Source organism: Mustela nigripes, chromosome 15 (assembly GCF_022355385.1).
Source record: "Mustela nigripes isolate SB6536 chromosome 15, MUSNIG.SB6536, whole genome shotgun sequence".
Taxonomy (NCBI): domain Eukaryota; kingdom Metazoa; phylum Chordata; class Mammalia; order Carnivora; family Mustelidae; genus Mustela; species Mustela nigripes.
Genome location: NC_081571.1, coordinates 83,888,482 through 83,915,907, shown reverse-complemented (window position 1 = coordinate 83,915,907; position 27,426 = coordinate 83,888,482). Strand labels below are relative to the sequence as shown.

The following is a 27,426-nucleotide window of genomic DNA, read 5'->3' as shown; positions in this document are numbered from 1 at the left end:
CAAATAGCGGAGCCCTACTTGGAGTTGCGTGAATAAAACACGGTTCCATGCGCGACGTGGTTAACAACATGTGCACATATATGCTCTTTATTCCTGGGGGCTGTGGGGTCTCACGGAGTCTGGATACGCCGCGGAGGGGCCCCTCGGGGCAGATGGCCGCGCTGACCGCCCTCTGCAGCCCTTCAGAGCCTCGCCCTCCTCGTCCGCTCACTGCAGAGAGTTCCCTGTTCGGAGAGAAGAGGTTTCCTTTTGAAACTCTAGGAGCCCTGCTCATCCCCACGGGCCTGCCTTTCGGACCCTCCTGGGGATTCCCGCCTCTGCAGCGACTGGAGAAGCGTGAAGCTGGCCTCCAGCGCCCCTGGCCTGTGGACCGCAGTCGTAGGTGCTGTGGGGGCTGGATGGAGCCGCGAGTAGAGGGGGTTCCGGGTGGGGAGGATGAGCTTGCGGGACGGCCAGCACCCTACAGACACGCAGAAGATGGTAGGGGACAAGACGGAGCTGGAGAGGTCAGGGCTGACGCGGCCAGAGGGAGCAGGAAGGTGTGGGTTCGGGTGAGGCTGGCCGTGAGCCAGGTGGGGGAGAGAATCGGCAGGATCTTGGGGAGCATGAGGCCGTGACCCCGACGGGGGAGCAGCGCAGAGAGAGGACAAGGTGGGGGGCCAGACTGCCCCCTTTAATGCCTCACTGCCACTGCCTTCTGCCCCCAAAGCCAGCGGGGGCTCCTCCGAGCTCTGCTGCTGGGCAGGGCGGGGCCGGGCCCTCCTCCCCTCGGGGGCAGCCCGCTGTGGACCCACGCCTGTGACATCAGGTCCCAGAGGCCAAGGACCTTGGTCCCTCCTGTCCGCGCACTGCTGGGAGGAGCCCCGGCCCTCGAGGAGCGTCCGCTGCCCATCCCCCGGACGTCCAGGCACGGGGCCGACCTGCAGGGGCTTCGTCAGGTGGAAGGGCCCTGCCGGAGCCATCTGAGGCCTCGGAGACTTCGTGTTCTCACGGCAGAACTCTCCAGTCCCCAGGAACTGCGAGTTCGGCAAAGTCTCTCGCGAAATCTGTCCCCGCGGCAGAAACTGGCCGGGCGTCAGGCCCAGTGGGTGACTCTGCCGGGAGTGGGGCAACCGCTAACCTCCCTTTCTGCCTCTGATTGCACTGGGGGACCTGCCGCGGGGAGGTGCAGACTGGGGGCCTGGGGTCGCGAGGCCCCAGGGCTGGCTCTGGCCCCGCAGCGTCAGGGTGGCTCCTGCGGTGCCTAGTGACCACTCGCACAACCAGGAGGTCTCTAGGGATGCGTCTGGGACCCCGTCCTGGCCGGCATCTACACGGACGGCGAGAGGGCAGGCTGGCCACAGCGACCATGATCGGGGGCTTGGAGGAGGAGCCGACGAAGCGGGGAGACCCCGCAGTGTCCCGACGGGCCGGAGCGGAGAGGCCATCTAACCGTCCCTGATGTGGGCCCCGCGAGGGCGGGGCTGCGCGTGTCTGCGTTGTGCAGTCCGGAGCCCCCCAGCAGTGCCCGGCCCCGGGCGGCTGCTCAGCAAACACTAGGGGAAGGTGCACGAAGCTGGCCAGGCTTAAACGTTTGGTCCTGTGCTTGGATCTACCAGGAGCCGATGCGTGTGGCTTAGCAGCCACATTTACGAACCACACTAGCTCGAAATTAGGGTGTGGTGCGTCCCTACCAGCCAGTCTTGGGGTACATCACGGGTGTGCAGTGGTTAGAAGGCTGGAGGAGTTGATTCGAACCATCTGTGTGACTACAGAGTCTACCTGCGAGAGGCTGGGAAGACAGGAGGGGACTGGCCTGGAGAAGAGGCGCAGAGGTGTTCTGGAAAGTTCCAGGGAGAAGCATGGGGCTTGGGCAGAAGCCACCAGGGGAAATTCGTGGACCAACCCCAGCAGCTAGAAAGTGGTCTGAAAGGGAATGGGTTGGAGATGCCCAGCGGTGTGGGGCTCAGCCCCAGACGGGACGCCGCCTGCAGTGAGATTTGGGGACCTTCCGAGGCCTGGCCGTGGGGTATAGGTTGGCAGCCCCACACGCCCAGGATGTGGCCCTTGACTCCTCGGATTTGGACTCGGGGGGCCAGGAGCCCTGCAGTGACAACACAGGAAACCCATCGGGAGCTCCCTGCCGGTCTGCCCAGGGACCAAGTCACCTGCCCCTCCAGAGAGCGGTTCCCTGGAGCAGACGGTTTACTTCTCTTCACAGCGGGGGACGTCCCAGTGCAAGGAGCCACTTATCTATTATTCCAGTTTACCTGAAGTTTTCCCAAAGTTTTGAAGGATTTTGTCCAGAATTGACAGTTTTTTATATTGCTCGTTTTGTAAATTCTTCTTTCCTGGGGGAGAAAAGAAGTACAATGATCAAGATTTGGTTAGTCATGAAGGCATGATTCCAAACTTTCCTTTTCAACTTCAGAGGTTTTCAGGGAGCCCAGAAGCTAGTGTGTGTGGCTCATGGGCACTGGTGGAGACATGTGTTGTCAACTTTCTCTGTTTCCTCCTCTCCACTGAGGATGAGCTTGCATGGTTCCCTCTGGTCCCTTGGATGATGTCCTTGCGTCTGGGTACATATTTTCGAAGACCTTTCACTCCTCAAAAGGATGAACCCCTACCCTTGCCCTGTCCAGGCCTTTTTACCCATGAATATTGTGTGGGGTCTCACAACATTGTGTGGGGTCTCAGTGCTGGGGAGAGGGGCAGATTTGAGGTCCATGGGGCGGGTCCGGGGTGGACGCTGGCCCCATGGAGCAGGGTGGGAGAGGGCGCATGCAAAGCAGCACCCAGAGTGTAAGGTTCCTTTTCTTGGGATGTAACCACAGCTGTGGCCCGCAGGGTGCTCTCACCCTTCTCCTTCCCGACCTTCCCTACTTTCAAGGTGTATCAGGAGATCCGCCCCCCTGGACTTCTCCCAAAACTCCATTTAACACAGCCAGGATGCTTAAGAAAAACCTTAACTTTAGCATGTTTATATTGGTCCCACACGTGAGTCCTGAGTTGTTTCTGGCTGTTCCGCATCTCCCATTGCTCTGCGGGTGTTCAGAGAAGAGCCACCCCTCACTTACCGGGAAGCACCCAGCAGGGGCTCGGAAGGCATTCACCGAGTGAGTGAGTGAGTCTTTTGTCAAGGCTAATGCCAATAGGAAATTAATGATTACGGCACCGAATGACATGGGACACTTAGCTGGTAACCCAAAGTTCAGGCACGCTCTAGATGTCAGGAGTGGTGCTTTGGGTCATGAAATCTTTTCAGACCCTCTGGAAATCACACAGGTGGTTGGTTATTCCAGCAACAACAGAGGGAAACTCTCTGCAGAGGCTTCAAGCTGCTTTAGGCTTTTAAGATAGCACTCTCAAGTATTTTAAGGCAACAAATTCATATTTGTAATAAGTATTATAAGCTCATGGTAGAACTTTAAAATGTGAAGAAGCACGTCTGCAGAAAGGAAGGCCATTTCCAGCAGTGGACCCAGCACTTCCAGCTTTCTCCTGGAGGTCACAGTTGCCCTGTTTCTGTGTATCCCAGTGGAAATCCATACCACGAAGATTGTTGCCAACATCATACTCTCCCTGAATGTTTCAGGCCACGTTTACCTTTTTTTTTTAGAGGAAATTGCTTAGGAAAATTTGGCATACAATTTGGGCTGACTGACTTATGGAAACATGTAATTCATCAATAAACAAAAAAAATTTTGCATCTTAATTTTGCTTATTTGTGGAGTATAATCTATAGCCTTTAGGATTTCACATGCAATGGTAACATCTATACCGTCCCTATGGGGGTGTGATTCCGTTTGAACATCCATGCATCTGCTGAGGCTTGTGGGAAATGTTCACTTCCCAGTTGCAGTTGAAACCCCAGTGAGGCATAGGAGCTTTGTGTAAGGTCACTGAGATGGTGTGAGACCCTGCTGGGAAAGAATCCTTCCAGGCTGTCCTGAAGCTTCTGAGAGAGTTGAAATCCCGGGCTTTCACAGCTACAGCGTTCCCCGTGGAAGCCATGGGTGAAAGTCCACTACTTGAACTTTCGTGCCCGGAAAAGACAGAGTAGCAAGGACCAGATTCATCCTCCCAGTTTAATTTGAAAACCAGAAAAGAATACATGAAACAGTGATTGCCCATAGATCAGACAACAGGCAGCAAGGGACAGTGACCCCTGAGAAGGGAAATCGACACGGGGCTCCTCCCGATCGCTCCTGCTCCTGCCTGGAGAGTTTTGTTGGCATGATGAGTGAGGACATGGGCAGAGCCCTGTGGCCTCGCCAGGAGATGAAACTGGGAGAGGCCAAAAGAGCAAGTGAGGTCAGAGAACTGGGAGACTGCAGAAGGTTGCCCTGAGTCTCCAGCTGAGTATGGGTCAGTGAGAAGCGATGGGAGGCTGGGCATGAGAAAAGAACCCCCCAAAAGGGCGAAAGAATAATTTCCAGAGCTCACACAGGCCAGAAGCAGACGGCTTCCCTACTGGAACACATAAAAAGCCTCGTTATACACAAGGCACAGGGGAGGGAACTCTTGAGTTTTATGGCTTCAGTATCAGGGAATGTTAGCCTGGGAGTGAGTGCTGCCTGGTCTTACCTAACAAAGCTTAAATGCGAACCTCAAAAGGATCAACCCTTTCAAAGTCATTTAACTGGGTTCAAGAGCAAAGCTTGCCAGTATTTTAATAATATAATATGCAACACTCAACAAAATGAAATTTATAGTATATAGCATCCAAACAACAATGAGCAGGCATGAAAACAAGCAATAAAGTATGGTCTATAAGAAAATGACCTATAACGAGAAGAATCACTCAATCAAAACTGACATAGAGATGACATACATGGTAGATTTAGAAGGCAAGGATATTAAAGTTCCTCCTAACACCATACCCCATATGGTCAAGAACCATACATTTTCAGATTACATAAAAAAGCAACAGCTAACTATACATGGCCTATAAAATTCCCCTTTTAAATATAAAGCACAAGTAGGTTAAAAATAAAATGATGGAAAAGATCACCCAGGTGAATACTAATCAAAAGAAAGCAAGAGGGGCTACTTAAATTTTAGACAAAAATCATTTCTTAACGTTAAAGCAGTAATTCACCAAGAAGATAGAACAATTCCATATTTTTATGCACGCAGATGAAATGCAATGAAAGAGATTCAAAGTACATGAAATGAACATTGGTAAAACCAAAAGATAGGGTGAACAAATCCACAATTACAATTTAAATTCTGAGTTTTCAATTCTGCTTTCTTTTTTTCCTTTTCTTTTTCTTTTCTTTTCTTTCTTTCTTTCTTTTATCAGTATAGCTTTTACTGCCTCTTTAAAATATCACAAATAAGTCTCAAAAATCATCCGGCTTCTCACTGTTTCTGCAGATGGACAACTCAGATCTTATTCATCAGCCTGCTGAACTGTTCCTTTTTCAGAAACATAGATACCTTCCAAAAATTTTCTGATATCCTTGTTTTTAACAGTTGTGGCTTGCTGAATCAAAGCAGCTGAGTTCTATACAAGTTCAATGTCATTTCCTTCAAGAATTAACTCATCTTTTTGGGCTTGAGATACAGAACAAGCAACACCTAGCCTCATCTGAACCCTGCGGATGTATTTTTCACCCAAGAAATTTCGAATTTCAGCAAGAGAACCATTCTCCTGAGTAACAACGCTGATGGGGAAGTGAGCATACACAGACCTCACCTTGTATTGGAAGCCCAGTGTGACGCCCTTGATCATGTTTTGCACGTGACTACAGATGGTGCGAACCATAGCCAGTTCTTTTCTATTCCCCACCATTTGTCCACTTGGAGCCTCTTCTTTTTCTTTCCAAGAAGACTGAGTTCTAAGTTGATGTGATTGAAGTCCCTTCGCAGGGTTCCTCTGCAGCCCTTCACTATAACGTATGTCCCTTCAGGGTGATGTCGACATTTTCTGGGATGTCGACAGTCTGATTGATGAGAATGGTTTTTATCCTTACAGTAGATGTGGCAAAGAGAGCTCAATTCTGCTTTCTTAATAGTTGAGTAAACAAGGAGACAGAAGTTCAATAAAGATGTAGAATGCTTGAACATGGTGGTTCACCAACTTGATCTAATTGACATTTACAAAACACTCCACAAATCAACAACGTATACACATTCTTTTCAAGTGCACAGGGAGTACTTGCTAAAGTACAATATATTCTGGGCCATACTGAAAGTTTTAAAAAATGCATTAGAAATATCCAAGGCATGTGTTTTCTGACCAAAATGGGATTGAATCATAAATCAATAATAGAGAGGTATTGGAAAAGACTCCAAATATTTGAAAATGAAACAGCACATTTCTCAATGGTCTGTGGGTCAAAGAACAAATTTCAAAAGAGAGTTATAAAGCATTTTGAATGGACTGAAAATAAAAGCATAGCATATTGAAATTTGTAAGATGAGATTAAAGTAGAGCTAAGAGAAACCAAATGTTCATAATAAAAAACGAAGAAAAGCCTCAAATCTATGACCTAAGTATTTACATTAACCAGTCATTTAAAAAAGGAGAGAAAAAAATTCAAAATGAATAGAGAGAAAAATAATAAACTTAAGAGAGGACATGACAATCATATAAAATAGAAAAACAATACAGAAAAATGAAACCAAAAGCCTGGTTCTCTGAGCAGATCAATAAAACTGATAAGCTACTAATTAGACTACGAGGGACAAAGAAGAGCACAAATTACTAACATAAAGAAAGAGAACTGACATCCTTATAGTTCCTGCAAACATTAAAAAGGGTAATAAGAGACTGTCGTGCTGTTATTCAGATGAAATGAGCAAAGTCCTCTAAAGATGCCAACTACCAGAGCTCACTAACAGCCCTTTATCTGTAGGAGAAATAAAATGTGTACTTAAAAAAATCTTTCCACAGAGAAAATACAGGCCCTCATGTCTTCATTGGTAAATTCTAACAACATCTTATGTAGAGGTAATGTCCATTTCATATAGACATATCCAGAGAATTGAAGGAAAGGGAACACTTCCCAACTCCTTCTGTGAGGCCGTTATTATCTTGAAACCAAAACTAGACCAAAGCATTAGAGAAGAAAAAACCGCACCCCAACATCACTCATGAACAGAGACTCCAAAATTCTTAATTAAATTTTTGCAAATTGCATCCAAAATACATAAAAAGGAAAATGTCTCATGGGTTTATCTTGAAAATACAGGTCTAGTTCAGCACTCGAGAGTCAAGACATGTAATTCACCACAGGAACAGAAGAGAGAGAACCTATGGACCATTTCAGTAGATCAGGGGTCGGCAAGCTATGGCTTTTAGTCCAAACAGGGATCAGCACTGGCTTCAGGAAATCCAGTTTTATTGGGATAGAGCCACTCCCATTCTTTTATGTATTGTCTTTGGCTACTTTTGGGCTACAGTGGCGGAGGTAAGTATTTGCAACTGGAAATTAAAGACTAAAATATTTACTATCTAACTTTTTACCAAAAAAATTTCTCTATGCCCACAATAGAACCACCTAAGTTTGCAAGAATGTCCATTCTTATCGTTGGCACTTCTCCTTCAACATTTTACTGCAGCTAGTGGAGTAAGACAAGAAAAATGAATAAAAGGTGTACCTATTGGAAAGGAAAGAAATATCTATTCGCAGATGATATGATTCCTTATGTAGTAAGTCCCCGAGGATCTACAGGGAAGCTTCCAGAACTGAAGAGTGAGGGGAGCAAAGTGTCAGGGTGCAGTCTTTCACCAAAAAACCCCCACATTTCTATACACGAGAAATAAATAACTGGAAGTCAAAATTTAAAGAGTAGTGTCATTTATGATAACATCAAGAATATGAAATATTTATGTATAAATCTAATAAAATATATGCAAGTTCTTTATGGCGTGCACTACAAAACACGGTGAGAGAAACTGAGGGGGACCTAAGTAAATGCATCATTCATGTCTATTTGAGAGAGAGAGAACTAGCAGTAGGAGGGGCAGGAGGAGGGGCAAGCCGACTCCCCACCGAGTGGGGGACCGCAGGGCTCTGTGCCAGGACCGTGAGATCGTGACCTGAGCTGAGGTCAGATGCTTAACCGACTGAGCCGCCCAGGCGCCCTGAATGGCGTTATTCATAGAGTGGAAGGCTGAATACGGTCAGAAAGTCAGTGCCGTCAAACTGATCTAAACGTCTGCGGCAATCCCAGCCAAAGTCCCAAGAAAATTTTCTGCAGAAATGAACTGTCTTTAAAACTTATATGAGAAGACAAAGAAACCAGAGGAACCTACTTGATTTTGAAAATCAGAACAAAGTGGAAGGATTCACAGTACCTGATACCAGATTTTGGTATCAACATCTAGTGACCGAGACAATGTGATGTCTAAAGAAAAGCAGATCCCTGGTCAGTGGAACCAAACAGACCCCAGAAAGTGGCCCACGGGTACAAGATCAACGGATTGTCAACCTCCGTGCCAAGGCAGTTCAACAGAGCAGCTGGACCTCGGTCATGTGAGAAATCGAACCAAACAAAATAATCCCGACCTTACACCGTATATATGAACTCAAAATGGATCACAGCCCGAAATGTAAGCCCTACAGCTCCCAAGTTTCTAGAAAAGAACATAGAAAATGTTTGCGACTTCGAAGTAGGCAAAGATTTCTTATATTTGATTCAGAAAATGGAAAGTGATCCGTTGAGTTGGACTAGTATTAGGAACCCCTGATCTCTGAAGCACACCGCTTGCAATGGGGAGCCAGCCCCATCCCAGGGGACCATCTTCCCAGTCACGCGTCTGACAAGGGACTCGCATCCAGAATATGGAAATACCTCTCCAAACTCAATAGTAAGAAAACAAACTCATGAAAATGGGCAAAATATTTTGAAAAGACCCCGGACCAAAAAAGGTATTCAGATGGCAAATGAACACATGAAAATATGCTCGACGGTATGAACCACTGGGGAAGGGCAGATCACTACCACTGTCAGTGCCCAGGTGACCCAGGGCAACTCTCTGATTCGGGAGCTCGAGACCCTGTTGGCACTTTCTTGTGAAGTAAAACGTGGCAGCCACACCTCTGGCCTTTTACCCGAATGAAAGGAACACTTACAGTCACCTCAAACCTTGTATGCAAATGTTTCCAGGGGCTTTACTGTGATTCCTGAACCTGGAGACAAGCCCGGTGTCATTCGGCAGGTGCTTGAGGAGTAAACCAGCAGCGACCACAGCGGAGCGCGGCTCAGCCACGGAAGGAGCGGACGACGGATGGGCTGATGTGCACGAGTCTCAAATGTGTTGTGCAGTCTGAGGAAACCAGGCTCAAAAGTCTACACAGTGTGTGTGGTATTTAACGTTCCGCAAAAGGGAAAGTGACAGAACAGGACACGAGTGAGGCTTTGCTACGGCTGGAGGTGGTGGGAGACGCTGAGTAGAGAGCATGGGCTCGTGGGGTGATGTGTCTTCTGTGTCATGTTTGTGGTGACGGTTGTGTGAGTCTGGTTGTATGAGGATGGTTTCACGGAGGGGCCCGTATCCTACCACAGCCCAGGAGGTCGAGTGGGAATGCCTAATCCGCCTTACGAGTCAGGATCTGCCCTAAGTCCTTCCCTTTGTCACCCAACGGACTCGTCCCGCCCCTTAAGGGGCTGTGACCCTGGCTCACGGATGATGAGCTGTAAGTTCAGAGAGGGGAGGTCACCTATACGAGATCGTGCAGCCAAGAAGAGGGGGAGCCAGGGTCTTACGGGATCCTAGTCTCTGCCCTGCATGGTATCCTGCGTTCCGATGCCTCACAGAAACTTGTCCACGCATACCCCCGTTCGGCGGAGTAAGACGCCAGGAAGGTTAGCCGGATTCCCAGTGGAAGGTGACAGATACCGGTAAGAACCTGGGTTAAGACCAAGCTGAAAATGATCATGTATCAAAGAAAGGTCCTGTTACAGGATCGGTGGCCTCCTGCCGCTCAGCAGCCCGAGAGAAACCTTCCGGCCCAGGAAGGAGAGCCAGTGAGTTTCCGAGAGGTGCCTGCTCTGGCGGCCAGAGTTTCACGTTAGAGATTCACTCCTCGGAGCCTACTCTAAACCCTCTTTGTCTCACAATCCCGAGGCACGGCTCGGAGGACGATGTAACGTTGACTATCCGTTTACGTCTTTGGGGAGGTCAGTGGTGGAGCTCAGTGTACCCCACGGACAAGGACTCCAAAACGCGTGGGTCGCTCGGCGTGTGGAACAAAGGCACTAAGACCAGCCCTCTGCGAGCCTGTCCGTGTGTCTGTCTGGGGCCGAGGCTGGAGCTCAGGGAGCCCCTCCGAGGGGGAAGCCCCCACCTGTGGCAACAGGAGTGGGAAGCGCCCTTGCTCCCAGCGGCGGAGCCTGGGTTGAGGGCCGAGCACGGAGAGGAGGGAAGCCTGAGGGGCGCCCCAGCTGCGCTGAGCCCCAGGGGCCCCCAAAAGTGCCCCAGGGACCGGCGTCCGACCATTTTTGACCTGCACCGTCCTAATGGCCCAGCCTAATCCATGAGTCCTCAGGGAGGTGTTACAACTACTCCTTCTGTCTAATTTGGAAGCCCCCAGGTCCCCAAACCACTGCTGGCCAGAGACAAAGATGATGACTGTTTTCCAAGGTGACCATTTGTCTACAGACAATACGGGTTGACTTCTAGCCTGGTTCAGATGAATCATTGCCAGCTCTGGGGGTCTCCGACGATGGACGAGCAAAACCCACTTTGTACTGCAGTCTGTGCTGAAGGAAGAGAACATCAGGAAAACCGACTACCTGACAGCTCTTGGGCGGAGATGGGTTTCCACAGGACGGGAGAAAGTTCTGGATAAATCGGCACACAAAGGCTGGGGAGGGCCTTGCCTGGGGGGGGGGGGGGCCAGCTCTGCGGGGGCTCCAGGGCTCCTGGTCTCCACCGCGGGCCCCCGGGAGGCAGGAAGTGTTCCCCGCCGCCGGCTTCTTAGCTGGAAACCACTTCCTGCAGCGGCGCCTGAAAGGAAAATCACCGCCTCATCGCTCCCCTGGCGGCGTTTCCAGCCATTGACAGAGCAGGTGGGATCTGCCAGGAAAGACAGGAGGGCGGAGGCGGGGGTGCGGGGCCGCCCGCGGAGCTGGAAAAAGCAAGACCTAGTCAGCAGAGCTGGTCTGGACGGCCTGGGCGGCTGTGGGAGACCCAGGCTTCTCTAGCTGTCCCGGACACAGGAGCCGCTCCCATCCGCGGTCCGGAGCAAGTCCCGCGGCCCACACCCCAGGGCCCACTGAGGCGAGAGCCTCGGTCTCCAGGCCTCACAGCCCCCATCTGTGAAATGGGCCTGACGCGGGGCTGCTGTGAGGCTGATGGCGTGAGACGGGACAGGGCCGGGCCCGTGGCGAGGGCATCACCGTCACCGCAGCGCTCATCACGGTCAGGGACGAACAGTTAGAATTCATGAGCCGGATCCAAGGCCCACGAGGGCACCGGGAACGAGGCTTCCTGGAGGGGCTCATGGTGCAGTGGATGTCACGACATCCAGCGCGGCCACGGTCTGTCCCCTTCCACAGACGCATGTGGGTGGGGATTAAGGGTGAGTGCCCCAGGGACGGGGCACGCCAGCCTCGAGGAGGTGACGTGCGGAAGTCCTGTGGGTCCCTCCGGGTCCTCCTGAGGAAGAATCGAAGTTACTCATGTGAAGAAGCAGTTTTTCAGGTCAGAAGGCTGTCTGAGACCGGAAGCTCTCCCTCCCAGACGAGGCGCGTGTCTGCCCATGGATCTGGGCGCCCGCCCCTGTCTCACCGGCGTCTAGTGACCACGGCCGCGTCTTCCCCCGCCAGCTCACTCTGTGGAGGGGCCTGGGTTCTCGTGGCTTCTGGGAGGAGGTAAGTTGGCTGGCTGCTGTGTTCAGCAGCGACTCAGATGAACGCCTGCTGGATGCAGCCGCCGTGGCCTGTGCGGCACCTTCCGGGGCCTGCCTGTTGTGGGCCCTCCCAGACGCTCTGGGCCTCGGGGGGCAGCATGGGTGTTGCAGGCTGCAGGTGGAGGGTCTGAGTTCTGGTGGAATTGTTGTCTGATGGCCACTTTCTCACTGGCTGCAAAATCCACTTCTCCACATCGGAGAAGGGTGTGAGCGTGGCTTTCCACGCTGGCAGTCTGGGTATCGCCGCCTGCCCAGGAGCTTAAGATCCACACACGATGGTGTCAGGCCTGCCCACAAGTCACCTACCTGTCCCCCTCGGTGCCTATACCCACATGTGGCCTGGGGGAAGCCACGGAGACGCCACGGGGACCCTGGGCTTGCGGGACGCTCGTTCCTATGGCAAGGAGCTGAAGGGCCGTGGAGGTGGCGTTGCTACAGTTACAGGCAACACAGCGCTGGCCAAACATCCTCGTGATTTCCCGTCCAGAACAACGAAGCTCGAGGCAAAGACATGCGTTCAGCTCCCGAGTGAGACACCGAATGCTCTTCGCATTACAGACGCTGCACAAAACTGAAGGCCGTGCAGTCTTGGCTCAGGGGTGGGAAGAGTCTGGAAGGTCCCTTCTTGCCGGACCACAGTCTCTTCACAGAGAAGCTCCCATGGTGGGTTTGAGCTTCTAAGGGGCTCAGGACACGAAGGCTCAGAAGCAACCTTCTGGGGACTCGCCTCCACCGCTGCCGTGGGACCCCCGTGCCCCTCCCGTCCCCGGCCGGTGCTGGGCGATGGGGCCTAGACCACCATGATGGGAAACCGCGTGGCGAAGACTATTTCTTAGTTAAGTTAAAATGGCGAAGTATTTGCTTCTTCTTTAATGCCATCCGGGTTCGCTGGGAAGCCCTGTGGCCTGGTTCCCAGGCGCTGGCTTGAGCACGTCTGCTGCCGGGTGAGGCCGTGGGGCGCCCTGCAGTCCTTGTGTTGGTCTCCTTTGGAAACAGGGTTGTTGCAGGTGTGACCAGTTGGAGGCCGTCACATTGGGAGCAGGGTGGCCCTAATCCCACATGAGGTGTCATTACTGACACAGAGACATGTGCACGGGGAGGAGGCCGTGTGACAACGAGGCAGAGATCAGGGAGGAGGGAAGCCCAAGGAGCTGGGAGGGCACGGAAGGGAGCTGCCGCGGACCTTCATCGGGGACCCGCGCCCCGGGCGCAGGGACAATCCGCTCCTGCGTTCTGTGCTCCGCTCCGCACAAGCACTGAGCCTGGGTCGGGGACGCGCCTGAACCATCCGGCCCCTGAGGTTTGCAGAGGGTGTCCGGGGCTTGCCCTCGGCGGCAGGGAGGGCATCGTGTGAAAACCTAGGACTCTGTCTTGGGAACCAGAAGTGTCACCCGCATGGGCTCTCTGATTTCATCCTATCCTTGTGTTTTAAATGCTGGTGCCGACCCTGAGCCCGGGAGCCGATCTCGTGGTCCCGTTGGTGGCAGCAGTTTGGAAACCACCTGCCGGAGGGTGCCTGTTCGTTGGGAAAGGTGGCCCCGACGCCCACGAGGGGACGGTTTCTCTCCAGATGTCCCCATTGCCTGGTCTCGTCTTTCCTCTCTGCCAGATCTTGTCTCGGTCGCTCGCCTTCCACGAGCTTCTCTTTTGCTCCCCTGCTTTTCCAGCTGGCTTCCCCGAGGTCACCCGCACCCCCCGGGCACGCCGTCCTCCTGGCCTGTTTCCCCGCCGACCCCGGGAGCGCCTCAGGTTGGGTCCGTGAAGGCTCGTCTGTGGCCCCAGAACCGGGCACCCCGTGCAGCCCGCAGTGACCTGTTGCACTGCCTTTCAGTTGCTTGTAAAGTTGTCAGAACATTATGGAATCTTGCCTTTTCTCGGTGTTCACGAATCGACATTTTCTCTACACATTTCCATGGTGGCGTCTTTGCTGGGCTTGTGCTCAAACGGACCCCAAGGTTTTGGGTTCCCCTTCAGCTGTGATGCTCCATTAATCCACCCAGAACACACAGACACCTGCTTCGTACAAAGTGTGGGCTCGCGCAGAGGACAGAGCATCCCCCTCAGGCGGCCACGGTGCACCGGGGTGGGCGGGCCCAAAGGACTCCTGTGACGGGGGTGGGGCGGGCACGGAAGCAAAGCAGCCTCACTTCCCCCAGGAATCCAGGGCTCCCAGGCCGGCCTTACAACTTCCCCTTGGTTTCTAGGAGCCCAGCTGAACTGGGAGCTGCCCTAACCCTTCCGTTAGACTTTCACTAAAATAACAGAATGTCTGGCTCAGAACATCAGAATGTCAGGCTGGAGCAGGAGGTGAGGGGAAGCAGAGAGGTGATGGAGGCTCAGACTGTTTTCTCGACCCTTTCCCTGGAGGGAGGCTTCAGACTTCACAGTGCGGCTTCCTTTGACTTAAAAGGGCTCACGAAAGATCTGCTTCTATATTATAGACCTACAGGGATACGGCTTAGTTGTTTAAAAATGAAGAAATGAACAAAGACACAGGAGGTAAACTGAAATAGTAAGAAAGTGGATCGTGATGATCCTTATAGCAGAGAAAGTAAAATGCAAGCCCCAAAGCATTAAATAGGACAAAGGTGGGCTCTTTCCCACCCGGAGCGCTGGGGTTCACAAGGGAGAGATGGGGCTCCTGACAAGCCACACAGGAACTGTGCGTGTGCGGCGAAAGCTACAGGAAACGCAAGGACACACACACAGACACATTTACAGTGGGGGAATTTGCACACCATCCTGGGAGAAGAATCGGGGAAGAAAATCATGGGGATGCAGAGAGGGACTCGAAGAGCATGGCTGATAAGCGGACGGTGTAAACACACAGCAAGCACCCTTCCCAGCCCGGCCGTGGAGCACACACTTTCTCAAGTGTTTGCATAGCATTCGCAAAAACTGACACTACATCAGGTTGCAAAGAAAACACAAGTCAGACACAAAGCAGAACTACGAAAAACACTTTCTGGTCACAGTATCATAAAAACCAGAAATTTTTAACAGAAATAAAGAGAAAAGGTCCAACCACCTGCAAATTGGAAAACATTTCATTAGACAACTTTTGGGTAAAAAGGAAGTAAAAACTAAAATGTATAGAACTTCTGGGAAATTATAATAATTAAAACACTGTGTATGAGAATCTGTGGGTTATGTCTAAAGGGGCAGAGCACCGACCACTTGTTGGTAAAATGAAATAAATGATCACGCAGCTCTACAGCTGGACGAGAGGCGACAAAGTGCGCGATGACAAGAGCCTAAAGAAAGACATGTTGGTGACAAAGGCAGAAACTAATGAAGAGCGGACTGGAAATACAGTGACGTAGTCCCTAGAATTCGGGAAAAAATTAATAGACAAGCTACTCGCTGACCAATTAGGAAGGAAAAGAAGAGCATATATTTATAAAATTAGAAATGACAAGGGGGAATCGCAGTGGGAAAAAGTGATGCCTTTAAGATAATGAGATGATTTAGACATGTCCATGTCCAAATGTCCAAATACGTTCGAGGAACAGAGAAGAAACGGATCGTTCTCTGGGGGAAATAAGAGTTTGCTAAAATTGCTTCTCCTGGAAGAAACAGAAGTTACTAAGAAACTACCTGAGAAAAAACACCAGAACGAGATGGTTTCACAGGGCATTTCTAAAAAATCTGAAAAGACCATCTGGTTTCAATGCTCTAAATCTCCAAAGAGATTCCAACAGGGAGGAAAAACACTTAAATTCTTTATTGTGAAGCAGGTATAACATTGACATTTCAACCTGATAAAGACAGCACAAACAACTGCAGACTAATACTACAGATGAACTGTATCTGGGCTCAAAAATACTAAATAAAACACTGACAAACAGAATCCAAAAAAATCAACATGAACAAGTGAGATTTATTCTATGAATGCAAGGTTGGTTCAATATTGGAAAATTCATTCATACATCATTCACGTTAATAGGCCTCAAGAAAAAACATTGAGTATTACCAAAGAATGAAAAAGAGTGTGACAAAATATTAAAAAATGGATGGATACTTTCTTTAGATGTTCTTTAGATGCATGCCTTTGTTCTAGGGCCAGAAACTTATTTATTGGCTAAATACTAGGGCTATTTTAGCTAAGATGGTGAATAAGGCATGGAAACGCACTAACTCTGATACTTGTGACCACTATCTTCGAACTATAAGCCAATGCAATTAGATAAGAGAAACCAATGAGATGCCTAAACATTGGTAAAGAAGAAGAAAATTCTATTTGTACATGATAATGCAGTGTATTTGGAAAACTCTATAGAAAAAATGATTAACTGAACTGAGGCAATAAAAGAATTAAATAAGGTGGTAGAACAAAAACATCAACCTACAGAAATCAACAGCATTCACACACACAAATGAAGGAGTTAAAGCTATGCAGAGACAGAGACCTTCTCACTCGTCACCCACCAGGCAGACGACGGGCCTGTCCTGAGTCTCCCCGGCACACAGGCAGGTTTGTTCCCAAGTCGCCGTTACTGTCCTTGCAAAGTCTGTGCTTACCGCCAGAAAACTGGGACTCGCCAAACCCCTCAGGACCGCCGAGCTGATAACTCTCATCAATGCTGGGTTCTTTGATGACGAACATGGAAAAAACAGGTGGACATTGTTTTGGTTACACGCTTATGAACACTCGGACCCATACTTTCTTTTAATACTTTAAGTGGAAATGCCAATATCATTCTCAAGCTTAATCTAAAAATGTGGTCTGGAAGGTTATCGCTCAGGTGTCGAGGCCGATGTCATCTGTTCGGAAGCCGTATTCACTCATTCGCTGCCCCAGCCTCCCAGTTACGAGAATTTATGTCCCCAACGACATGCAAACACGTGTGCCCCAGGCCGTTCCTGGCGACTTCGTGTGTAACTGTGGAAACAACACAGGGAAGCACGTAGAAGGACTGCACGAGGGCGGGAGCCACATGCACTGGGAGTGCAAAGGGGCTACAAGACCGGACACCATCGCGGAGACGGGTGCGGAGTGGCTCTCAGCGAGCAGCGTGCAGGGAGCAGGGCAGAGGCTGGAGATTTGCGGTGAGACCTTCATCTAAGGAGGGATGAGGACGGGAGTGCACGGTTAGCTCCTCATTTCTACCAAAGGGACTTTGGACTTGCGGGGTTGGTCTCCTGGGGATGCACGCGGTGGTGGGCAACTCGTAGCTTCTGGGATGTGCCTTTTTCTATTGCGATGACTTTTAAAACCATGCTGAGGCTCACATATTCAAATACAAATACCAAAAATCAACAGCATGAGGAGACCAGAAAACAATGCCAATAGCAGCAGCGAGCTAAGACGAGGCACAGAGAACCGGCAGGGGAAAGACCCAGTCTAGGCGACCTTGAAACTGCATTCGGCTAGCGACAAAGCACGGTTCTCCTGTCGGCAGATCTGACTTCCCGGCTGCGGGTAGCAGAGTCTGAGCCTCTAGGACGAAGCCAGGGCTTCAGTTACTGTGGGAAACGGGAGCCGTGTTTTTAGCAGAAAGTGACAAAGGAGTAGGAGGGAAGACCTGGAGGAACCCTGTGATACCGGGTGGGCTCAGGGCACCGGCTTGCGGCCCGGATTTTACGTCGAGAGAGGAGGAGGGTGACAGTTCAGTGTAACTGTGTGTGCGTGTGTGCGTGTGTGTGCGTGCGTGTGCCTGTGCATGTCCCCGTGTGTGTGTGTGTGCGTGTGTGTCTGTGTGTGTCCCCGTGTGTGTCTGTCTGTGCGTGTCCCTGTGTGTGTGTCTGTGCGTGTGTGTGCGTGCGTGTGTGTGCGCGTGTCCCCGTGTGTACACGTGTGTCCCCGTGTGCACATGCCTGTGTGTGTTGGTGCGTGTGCCTCTGTGTGTGTGCACACGTGTGTGCGTGGCCGCGTGTCTCCGTGGGGTCACTAATTTCCTGGCAGCGACGGCCATCTCCCCGTCTGCCTGTCTCCGTTTCTGAGCTCTGTTCGCTGGGAGAGGAGATCAGACTCCGGAGCCGGGGCGGCGGGAGGGCTAGAGGCCGGGAGCGCCTCAAGGGACCAGAAAGGAGCAACGTGTTCCAGAGGAGGACGCGGCCACGGGACACAAGCGGCGAGTGGGCAGAGCCCCCAGCGCCCGTGCGGGTGAGCGGATGAGGAACGAGTGAGTACATATGGGGCTCGCCGTTCCCCGGGGCAGCAGTCCCCACAAATAAACACCGGCAGAGTGAAAGGAGCTGAGAGACGCCATTCGACAAGGTCCTGCCTCGGGGCCAGCACCACGTCCCGCAGAGCCAGTGTCCCGTGACCTACGCCGGGGACCTTTCCTCTGCGCCATCTTTAGGATAAAGGAAAGATCTGTCGTCCCGTGGCGCCCGTCGGAGCCTCGGTAGGCTGGAAGTCATGTCAGCCACCTCGGCTGTCGGAGGGACGCTCTCCCCCACTCCCGGGGGCCTCTGGCTGGGGGGAGGCACTGGCTCTCTCCACCCACCGCGCCCAGGAGGGACACTGACCTCGCTGACATGGGAGGGGCGGGAAGTGTGGCAGCCCTTCCTCCGGGCGGCCACCTGCCTGCGGGGACATTCCTGTCTTCCTCCCCAGGCCCTGCTTTGCCAGGGTCAGGGGCACGGGCAGGGGTGGGGGCTGGACAGAGAAGGGAGTTCTGCCCGCCGCGGGGAGAGCAGCCTCCCTCTCCGGCCACACTGTCACCCTCCACGACGGGGCTGTCCCCATCGGCCTCTGCCTGGCTCCGCCCACTGGGTTCTCGACGCCAGCAGGGGCTCCGGGGTTGCATTTACCATTATTGAAAATTTTGTCTTCACTGCCAAGAGACAACTGCGGGTTATCGGAGAGTCCGCGGTAACTCTGAGGCGCACCAACTTGGAAATTCTCATCCAGGATGGGATCTGCGAGGAAGAACACGAAGAAAGAAGGAGACGAGTTGTGCTTGCGCGTCTACGGGCCTTCCGGTCCACACTGAGGCGCAGGGACTGCCCGAGGCCTGGTCAGGTTCTACTGAAAACGTGCGGGGGCAAGTTCGCGCGTGAGGGAGTCTGGCCTCGTCTGACCGCCTTGCCCTCAGCCGCGGGGCCTCGGCGGTGTCGGGCGACGCCGTGCTGGGAACTGGGGTTTACATCGAGGCACGACTTCAAGGCAGGGCGGACCTCTCCGGCTGCTGAATGTCGTTCGTGCACAGCGCGTGGGTTCGGATACCGGCTCCGCCCCGGCCGGTGTCGCCCCGACACTCGCCTTGGTTCTCAGCGAGCGGGTTCTCGGGTCCAGGTGCCTTCCGGACACCGTGAAGCTGCCCTATCTTGGCTCACTACCCGCCGGGTGGCCCTGGGCTTGTGCTTCTGACCCTAGATTCATCCCCCGTGGAACGGGGTCAGGCTCGCCGCCCACCCTCTCAGCAGGCTTAGGTCCGCGTCCGTGCGCCGGCAGGTGGGGCTCCTGTTCCGTGCGCCCCGGGTGCCCGCGGTGGCTAGACCCCATTCGCAGCCCGAGCACAAGACCTTCTTGTGTGTGCAGCCCAGAGCCCACCCCAACCGAGGGGACCCGTCTCTGCCGGACCAGGCCTCCCAGTCTCAGGAAGGTTCTAGAAATGGTTTGGGACAACTGTGTCTTTCTCGTTTTCATTTGTTTTTGCCCCAGAAGTAGCTGGCCTTCAAGAACGCGGAATGTTGGGATTGTGCCTTCACCCCCACGAGCCCAGGAATATACGCAGTTCTAGGTTCAAAAAAATGTATACTTGCTTTTTTCCATGAACGGTTTTGTTGGTAATGTTGATGGGGTCCTCTGCTTTCCAGCCATTGATGATTTATTTGGGTCCAGCATCTCTTGGACTAGAATTTCATCTTGGGAAAAGCACACAAAGTCATGTTAAAGCCAGAGGTACAGGACAATACGCTTTGGCTCTCTGCGGACCTAAGGCCGCCTGTGAAGCCGGGACTGGAAACAGGGACTCGAGCAGCGCCGTGCACACGGGGTTTGGCTTTCTGCAGAACCTTGTCTGGGTGGGAGACCACTGCCTCCTCCAGCATTTCTGAAACCCCAGACCCCCCAGATACTCTGGATGAATAAACAGGGTCCCCCAAACGCACCATGCTAGAAGCCTGGCCCTGGCTGCAGTCCTACTGCTCGCTCCCCCTGGGACAGTCTGTCCCCTCTGAGACTTTCCCCGGGCTGTTCCCGTGTGAGCACGGCATCCTTCCTGATTTCTGAAGGACGCAGCATTGCTTCCTCCCTTGGCGCCTTCCTGACCTCTCCCAGGAAGCTTTTAACAAAAGAGCACCGGACTTTGTCCGACAGAGGGGACCTGTCTCTGCTCTCACTGGACCGTGTTCCAGGCCGCTTCCTCCCGGACCCTGTTTTCTCGTCTGCAGCATGGGTCTGTGTTTATCTCCTTGGGCGAGGAGGTTCACATAAAGCAGTGTACGCGGAAAGCATTTAGCACCGTCGGGGACCATCGAAGCTAAATGCAAAGGAGAAGGGGGCAGTGGCCAGTCGCCCCAACTCTGCAGGCTGGTGGGTGCCCTGGCCAGCTGGTCCACGCACTGAGATGCGCCCCCCGGCAGGGAGACCACCTTGCCCTGGTTTGCCCAGACTTCCCTGGTTCAGTGGGCAGTTGCCACATCCCGGGAGCCCTGAGGTCAGGGCAAAGCACTTGGCTGTCCACCCTGGCTCCGGGTCATGGGGGAGACATGACTTCCGGGGGAGAAGGCCTCAAGTGTCACTGCAGACAGAGCCTCTGACGGCAGGCATGGGGCGATGCTCTCGTGTAGCTCTGGGGCCGCTTCCCCCACAGCCTTACCTTCCTCCTCCTCCCCCCAACCCAGACCCTGCAGGGCCACGTGGGCTCTGCAGCTGGGCAGGGCGTGCGATGGGCTCTGAGCAGCACTTGGCTTCTCCAGGCAAAGACAGTGGGTGCCTCTACCTGCGGCCTTCCTGCCTGCCTGCCCTGGGAGTGGCTACCATTCTGGAGTTGCCGGCACGGTCTGTGACCGCACCTCATGAGCTCGGGAGATGGCCAAGGTGACCACGGGGACCTAGCTTGACGCCCCTGAGCTCCTGGGGACACAGGGGCGCCACCCCTGCATGGTGCAGGTGCCGCTCGGCTCCCCTCGCACGGCCGGGGCATTCTTCACTGTGCCCTCTCTGGTTCCTCCTGCTTCGGCCTTGAGACGACCTTGGCCACTCTTCTGGGCTAGTTATTATGCAGGAGAAGCAACGTGAAGTCCCTGGAATCATGGTGTCTAGTTAGATTATGGGTCGCAGAGAAGAGTGGGTATTCACGGGACTGTTGTTGAGCTCTTACTGTGTACCAGCAACTTTCCAGGTGCCCGGGAGTCAGGGATGGCCCAGCCCTGGCCCCTGGTCTCTGTCCTGAGCAAACCCGCCCTGTGTGAGGGGCAGGACTCCACACGTGTGACCATTCACCGCACCTTCCAGAGCACCCACCAGGGGCTGGGGTCAAGGGGGCCCAAGGCAGGGGTCACTGGCAGGGACAGGAAGCGACGGAACGTCCTACGCAGTGCTCCTGGAACCAGTCCACCTTGGGAAGGAGGCTGCGGTGGCCTCCCTGGGACATGAAATACCATCCGCCACAGACGTCCCGGGAGGTCCTCAGAGCAGCCACAGGACAAACCCCACGTGCGGGCCGTGTCTGTTCCCGGCGCCGAGAGGAGCCCGAGGGCAGCCGCCTTCACACCACTCCCCGAGCGGGCGGGAGGCAAGCCCAGCGGAAGGTTCCAACAGCCCCCAGGAACCCTGCATCTAATTGTAGCAAAAACCTTCTAGGAGCCCCGGACAGGCTGTACAAGTGAGAAAACTGTCTCCGGGCCATGTCTAATTTCTTAGGGTCCCATTTTCTTTGCTGGAAAATGAGATACTGAATATACAAACGCACAATGACCAGATCTACATAAAGGTAATACCAGCCCACCAGGTCGAGAAGTCACCGCTGTGGGAAGGTGACCGCTGTCTCCAGCAGCAATCTTGGAAGTTAGGCACCCCCCACCCCCGATCCCAGGGCCACCTGCCCCTGCTGGCTGGGATGTGATCCGTCATGGCCGCTTCCCCAACTCTTGTCCTGTGTCAAGGGACCAACCAGACAAATCCCAAAGTGCTTCTCTGGCCCTCCCACGGGAACCACTTCTGGTAAGCTGTCCTGGTGTCCCCTGCCACCCTCTATGTCAGGGATCCCCCCAGGCTGTCCCTGGCGAGCGCCTATGTTCGGGACCCCCTCCCCATGACAGACATCCCCCGAGCTGCCTCTGGCCTGTGCCTCCATCAGGACCCCCCCCCCCCAAGCCATCTCCAGCCGCAACCACGTCTCGCCCCCCCCACCCCACCAGCCATCCCTGTGACACCCCGAGCTTCCACCCACCACCGCCCCGAGTCTCTGCCCCATGCACGGGTCGGGGGCCTGCCCGAGGAGGCTCCGCGGCGCTCACTGGTGGACCACACGAGCCTCAGGAGACATGGATGTCTGCCTCTCACGGCTTCCCGCTCTCCCCCGGGAGAGGTGTGGGGTGGAGGCGGGGTCAGGAGCCTCGCTTCCCCTTCCAGGCTTCCGTGGATGAGCCCCACAGCGTCGTCAGAAATCCCAGTGACTCTGTCCTGTCTTTTCCCCAAGGTCCCCGGCTCCAGGATGGAGTGGGCACTGGTGACCCTAGTCCCGCAGGGACCGAGACGGCCAGACCCGCCGGGAAACTCAGGAGTGCTGGCCAGCCCCCCTCCTGGTCCTGGGGGTGCTTCGCTCCTGCCGGGCTGGTTCGTGGGACTCAGGGTTACCTCCCAGCTTCGGCTCAGGGCTCAGTTTCCCTAACCTGCACGTAATGTTTGAAGGGTGTCTAATGCACACCTGTGCGGGGTGGGGTCCTTCATGCCCCCGGTTCTCTCCACGCCCTGAACCACACATAGAGCAGGGGCCGGAAGGTTCCCGAGGGCATGAGAACCCCCAGAACCTTCCGATTCGGAGACGGAACTGCTTAGGTGAGCAGCCGGTGGCCCCTCCACAGTGACCTAGGACGTTCATTCATTGACTCATTCCCTCGCGTAATCTGCCCATCTGTCTGTCTGTGTGTCTACCATCGCTCTGGCAGCCAGACAGGATTTCCCGAGCCTCTGCTACACCTGCCTTGGAAATGGGACGAAGCCCAGGGTCGTGGCAGAGGCACTGCTGGGAAGTGTCCATGTCGCCCAGTGGGTGGGCGTCTCAGTTTCTAGGCCCAGAGGGCAGCCCAGCGTCAGGCTCCCAGGCTCCTTCTCAAGAGAGGGGGTTCCCCAGTCTGCTGCCCCGAGCCCTGTGGACAGAGGCGTCCCCAGCCCCCAGCCCCCATCAGCGCAGAGAGCTTCTCTAGGCTTCACTTTCACGAAATGTGAGACGAGCATCAGACCAGCACAGCGGGCTCCGGGGCTCCGGCCGCGTGCACACGCGCGGCTGTGTCTGGTCCGACGGAGATGTCCCCTGGCTGTGAAGAGCACAGCAGACGTTGAAGACTCTGTGATGAAACGCTGAACAGATCTCATGAGTGCTTTCATGCTGGTTACGCGTCGAAATGCTAACATCAGGTAACGTGGCTAAATTAGCTTCACCTGTTCCTTTCTTTACGGCCACTAGGAAATGCGCAGGGACCTCTATGGCTTGCGTCGAGCTTCTTTCGAGCAGCCCTGGGAGCCCCGTGGTCCCCAGCTCAGGAGGCCTTCTGGGCAGGGCTCGATTCAAATCCAGGCATTGCTAACGAGCTCCGGCAGTTCAGCCCTGCCGGCCGGTGACCTCACTTGCCGCAGTGACTTCCCAAGGTCATTCTTTGGTCCAGTGGCTTTAAATTCTATTTCTTTCTTAACTTCCTGGGAGTTTGAATCTTCACATACAAGGCTTAAGTCTGTGGGCCACGGGGACTGTGATTCTGGCCCCAAACCGAAACGCACCCTCCACCTGTGCGGGGAGCCCCCACCCCCCTCCGATACAGACCAGACGCTGATATGAGGAGACTCCTTACCAAACACTCGATGTATATCCTCCTGACTTTGTGAACGGGGTGGCATTTCAGTGATGGGACCTGGGGGGGAAATAAATACCCTGATAGTTTCACAATTCATTGAATCTGCACGGACTTCTCTCTCTGTAGTCTCAGACTTGGGGTCCCTGCCAGCCTGCTGCTGGGGGAGAGCCCTGCCCGGGGTTCCCAGGACCGAGCTCTCCTCTGGAAAGCGGTGAACGAAGCGGCTGTGTTTGGAGGGACGAGCCCTGAGCTGGGACTCCTGCCCCCTCGGGCAGTGCTCACAGGCACCGTCGCTCAGAAGGGAACCGTCGTCCTGGCTCTAAGGATGTCGCCCTTGCCGGGGCTCCGAGGACAGCCGACCAGGAGGGACACGCGTGTCCTTTTGTGAAAAGCACACCGTTGCCTGCTCTCTGGCTCCAGCAGCAGGTGCTTGGGGAGACCCGGGGATAGGAATCTGGGGCACTGGGAGTGCGGACTGCTGTTCCCTCTGGGGTTCCCTGGTGGGGAGGGGTCCCAGACACACCGGATACCCGCGCTCTCCCTTAGCAGAGCGAGTCCAGGTCGTCTGTCTACAGGGAAGACGCGGGGTCTCGTGGGGGAGCGGCCGGGCCAGCTGCGGCTTCCATGGGATCCCTGGACCCCGACCTGCCGCCTTCCCGGCCTCACGGGCCCGAACCCGCTGCGCTGGGGACCCGGCGGTGTGCGGTGACTGATGCTCGTCTCCCCGCTGTGGCGGCACCAGCCAGGGGCTCCCTCCCACTCTTCTGGCTCAGAGCAGGGCTGCCCGGGTCCTTGTCCTCCAGTCGAGGTCAAGGCCAGCATCCCATCAGGCCTCGAGGTCGCGGCGCCTCCGGAGGGGAGAGGGCAGACCGGGGACCGCCGCAGGCCCGGCTGCACGGACGGAGCGTGCACGCGGCGTCTGGAGACGCTCGGGTTCCAACAGCAAACTAGTGACGACGCTGATTTTCAAATGGGTTTAATGATGGACAATCTGCATACCAATGGACTCATCTGCGCGCGGAGGGCTCGGAACAATGCAGGAAATGTCTGTGAGAAGGTCTGCGCGGAGATGACAATCGCTTCGCAGTGTGCTGACCTTCCGCAACGCGGCAAAGCAGTGCGGTTCTCTTTGGATGAGGCATTAATGAGTCATTAAGAATGGGTCCAGCTGTGCCGGCAAGCACTTTGTTAAAAATACTCTTTTCATTTTGTGTCTGTCCCGTAATTATAAGGGAGGCTTTGTGCGCGTCAGCCAGTGAGCGTGTGCAGAAAAATATTTATGTTTTGTAATATCCGCACGGTTTCTGAAGTGCGCTGTCAACGGTGGCGGCTGGGCTGTGGCTCGCCTGTCGTCACCTGACCGGCGGTGTCTGGGCTTCGAACCCCCGGCGCCGGAGCTACCAGGATCCGCTGACCGCTCCTCCTCCCCGTTTGCACAGTGTCCATGCCGGCCAACGGGGAAGGGCTCCCCGTGGACCTCCGCGGTCGTGCTCGGTTAATTCTTTGGGGGCAAACAGGCAAACCCGGCCCGCGGCTGCCGCCCCCATCTCTCCCCGGGGTCAGGCCGAGCCACGTGGCCCACGGCAGCGGAGTCTGCGGACATGATAACCCCCAGAAGCACGAGCGGCGACAACTACCTCCGTTTTGGCCTCAAACCGTCTAACTGATGAAGAGCTTCTTTCCGGCTCATCTCCTCTCTCAGGCAAGCGTGGTGGAGAGCAGAGCCACCGACACCGGTCCCTCAAGGGTGAGGCCTGCCCGGAGCCGGCCGGACCCCGCCCAGGACGGACCCCGCGACAGGGACCCGCCTGACCTTTCCGCCCACCTGCCCGCACCGGCCTCTGGTCCCGTTTCCTCCTAGAAACTGCGAGCGCTTTCGGCCGGTCGGAGCCGGTCTCTGAGAGGCTGGTCCGCCGCCCCCCAGGGTCGTCCCCACCACTGTCCCTGCCTGCGGACTTGGGCAGCGCGAGGGCCACCGCTGGTCTGCGTGGGGCCGCTGCGCCCCGGCTGCGAGCCAGGAGGAGGCCCAGGGCTGGCCGTCATAGACGACGGAGAGACGATGGCCCTCACTGCTCTCCCGAGCGGGGGAAGGCGACGGGGGTCACCTGGGGGCTCCCCGGCCCGACGGGGAGGGGGCAGGTCTGGGAGGGGACAGGCCGGCTGCGGCTGCCGTGGGCGCTCCGTCCATCTGCACTGGGGCCCGCTCCTGGGGACGCGGGCTCGGGACCGTTGTGGGACGCTCGGCCCCACCCCCGTCACAGACCGTTCCGCACCCACGGCCGCACGAAGGACACTGTCCTTTGTAGACGCCTCGAGACTCCGTTTCCGTAAGGAATGGCAGCTGGGAGCGATCGCCTCTTCCCGGACCGCCTGCCTTCTCACCCCGGCCCGGCCTGCTGGCCCGACCCCTCGGGTCACTGTGGACGGGGCGAGGGCGGGAGGGGGAGTGCTCTGCGGGGCTCGGGGCCAGCACCCCTGCTCCTGCTCCCAGGAGAGCAGCACCGACCCCCGCAGGACGCTCCGGGGCCCGGGTGTCCACCTCTGGGAGCTGGGGCTGGGGACCGTCCCGTCCCCTTTCCTTCCGTCTTTGGGGACCTCCGAAGAAGGTGGGCGAAGAGGCAGGTGGCCCGAGCACGGAGCTTCCTGGTGGGAAGTGGGGGGTCACAGGGCACCCCCTTCCTGCAGTCCTTTGTCCTCACGTCCTGCGAGTCGCAGTGGCCCCACGGTCCTGGCCTACTGGGCCGCGGTCACCCTCCACGCAGAAGGGGCCAGGATGGAAGGACCGGAGCCAGAGGTGCGTGGGGACCTGCCCGGGGGGGGGGACTGGAACCGTCCCCAGCAAGGGCCTCTGGGGTGGCGGGGACTGAATCCGGCCAGGGCAGCGGCTGCGAAGGTGGCTGCTGTTTCGTCCGCGTGTGAAGGACGCTGGAAAGTGCAGGAAAACCGCCTTCATCGCGCCAGCAATGGTGTTCGTGGCCCGCGGCGGCCTCCACCCTCCCGGGAGCAGCAGGCATGTGCGCGGCAGGTGCGGGACGCCCCCCCGCGTGTCACGGGGCCCGGGCTGGGCTTCTCTCGGCTCCTCCTGCGCTTTGGGTAAGTGAGACATTTTCCGTAATGAAAACGGTCGCGCACGCCCCCTCCTACGGAGTTCTGGATCGACAAGGCTTCCAGGACGGAAACCTGTTCCACACGCTCCGTCCTCCCCCAGAACAGATGAGGAGGTCGACCAGGAATCCCAAGGACCCGAGGGACGAGCTGTGGTGGCCGGATCCTGCCCCCAGAAGCCAGCGTTTCTACCGCCGCGACAATACACTTGTGACCAACCTGAAGTCATGTTGATGGGTTGGAGCCTGGCTTCTCGCCAGCAGGACAGCAGCAGGACAAACAGGGTCACTCCTCTGCTCCCTGCCATGTTCCCTCCAGCCAAGGAGGACGAGCTTCCCCTAAGGCCCTCCGCTTGGTCTCCGGGAGACCGTGGAATGTCCGGGGACCTGTGACATCACCACAGGAAGTGACCCGGGTCCTGTCCTCTGTGTGGGGAGGGTCGTGTCTGGGGACCTGTGATGTCATCGCAGGAAGTGACCCGGGTCCTGTCCTCTGTGGGGTGGAGTCC

The 27,426-nt window shown here is 55.2% G+C and overlaps 1 protein-coding gene and 1 pseudogene across 2 annotated transcripts; both read right to left on the bottom strand.

Moving 5' to 3' along the window:
• Positions 1-60: 60 nt before the first annotated feature.
• SPACA7 (sperm acrosome associated 7) lies at positions 61-27,332 on the bottom strand. 2 transcript variants are annotated; one of them, XM_059377862.1, is made up of 7 exons: positions 27,138-27,332; positions 23,811-23,870; positions 19,560-19,661; positions 18,606-18,713; positions 16,368-16,436; positions 2,250-2,330; positions 61-224 (listed from the first exon to the last, which is right to left on the bottom strand). In XM_059377862.1, exons 1-7 carry the CDS (start codon positions 27,223-27,225, stop codon positions 208-210), a joined length of 525 nt encoding a protein of 174 aa, XP_059233845.1. In that variant the 5' UTR covers positions 27,226-27,332; the 3' UTR covers positions 61-207. The 2 variants fall into 2 exon arrangements, with proteins under 2 accessions (XP_059233845.1, XP_059233846.1); XM_059377863.1 differs by lacking the exon at positions 23,811-23,870 and having other exon boundaries at positions 27,138-27,327.
• On the bottom strand, positions 5,186-12,313 carry LOC132002936 (large ribosomal subunit protein uL6-like; annotated as a pseudogene).
• Positions 27,333-27,426: the final 94 nt, after the last annotated feature.

Bases quoted from the DNA above. Each gene is read 5' to 3' on its own strand.
- SPACA7 (XM_059377862.1), bottom strand. From the start codon at position 27,225: ATGGCAGGGAGCAGAGGAGTGACCCTGTTTGTCCTGCTGCTGTCCTGC. The intron at 19,662-23,810 runs GTAAGGAGTCTC...GCTTTTCCCAAG, and splicing joins GGATATACATCGAGTGTTTG to ATGAAATTCTAGTCCAAGAG. The intron at 18,714-19,559 runs GCAAGTATACAT...TCTTCCTCGCAG, and splicing joins AAAACCGTTCATGGAAAAAA to ATCCCATCCTGGATGAGAAT.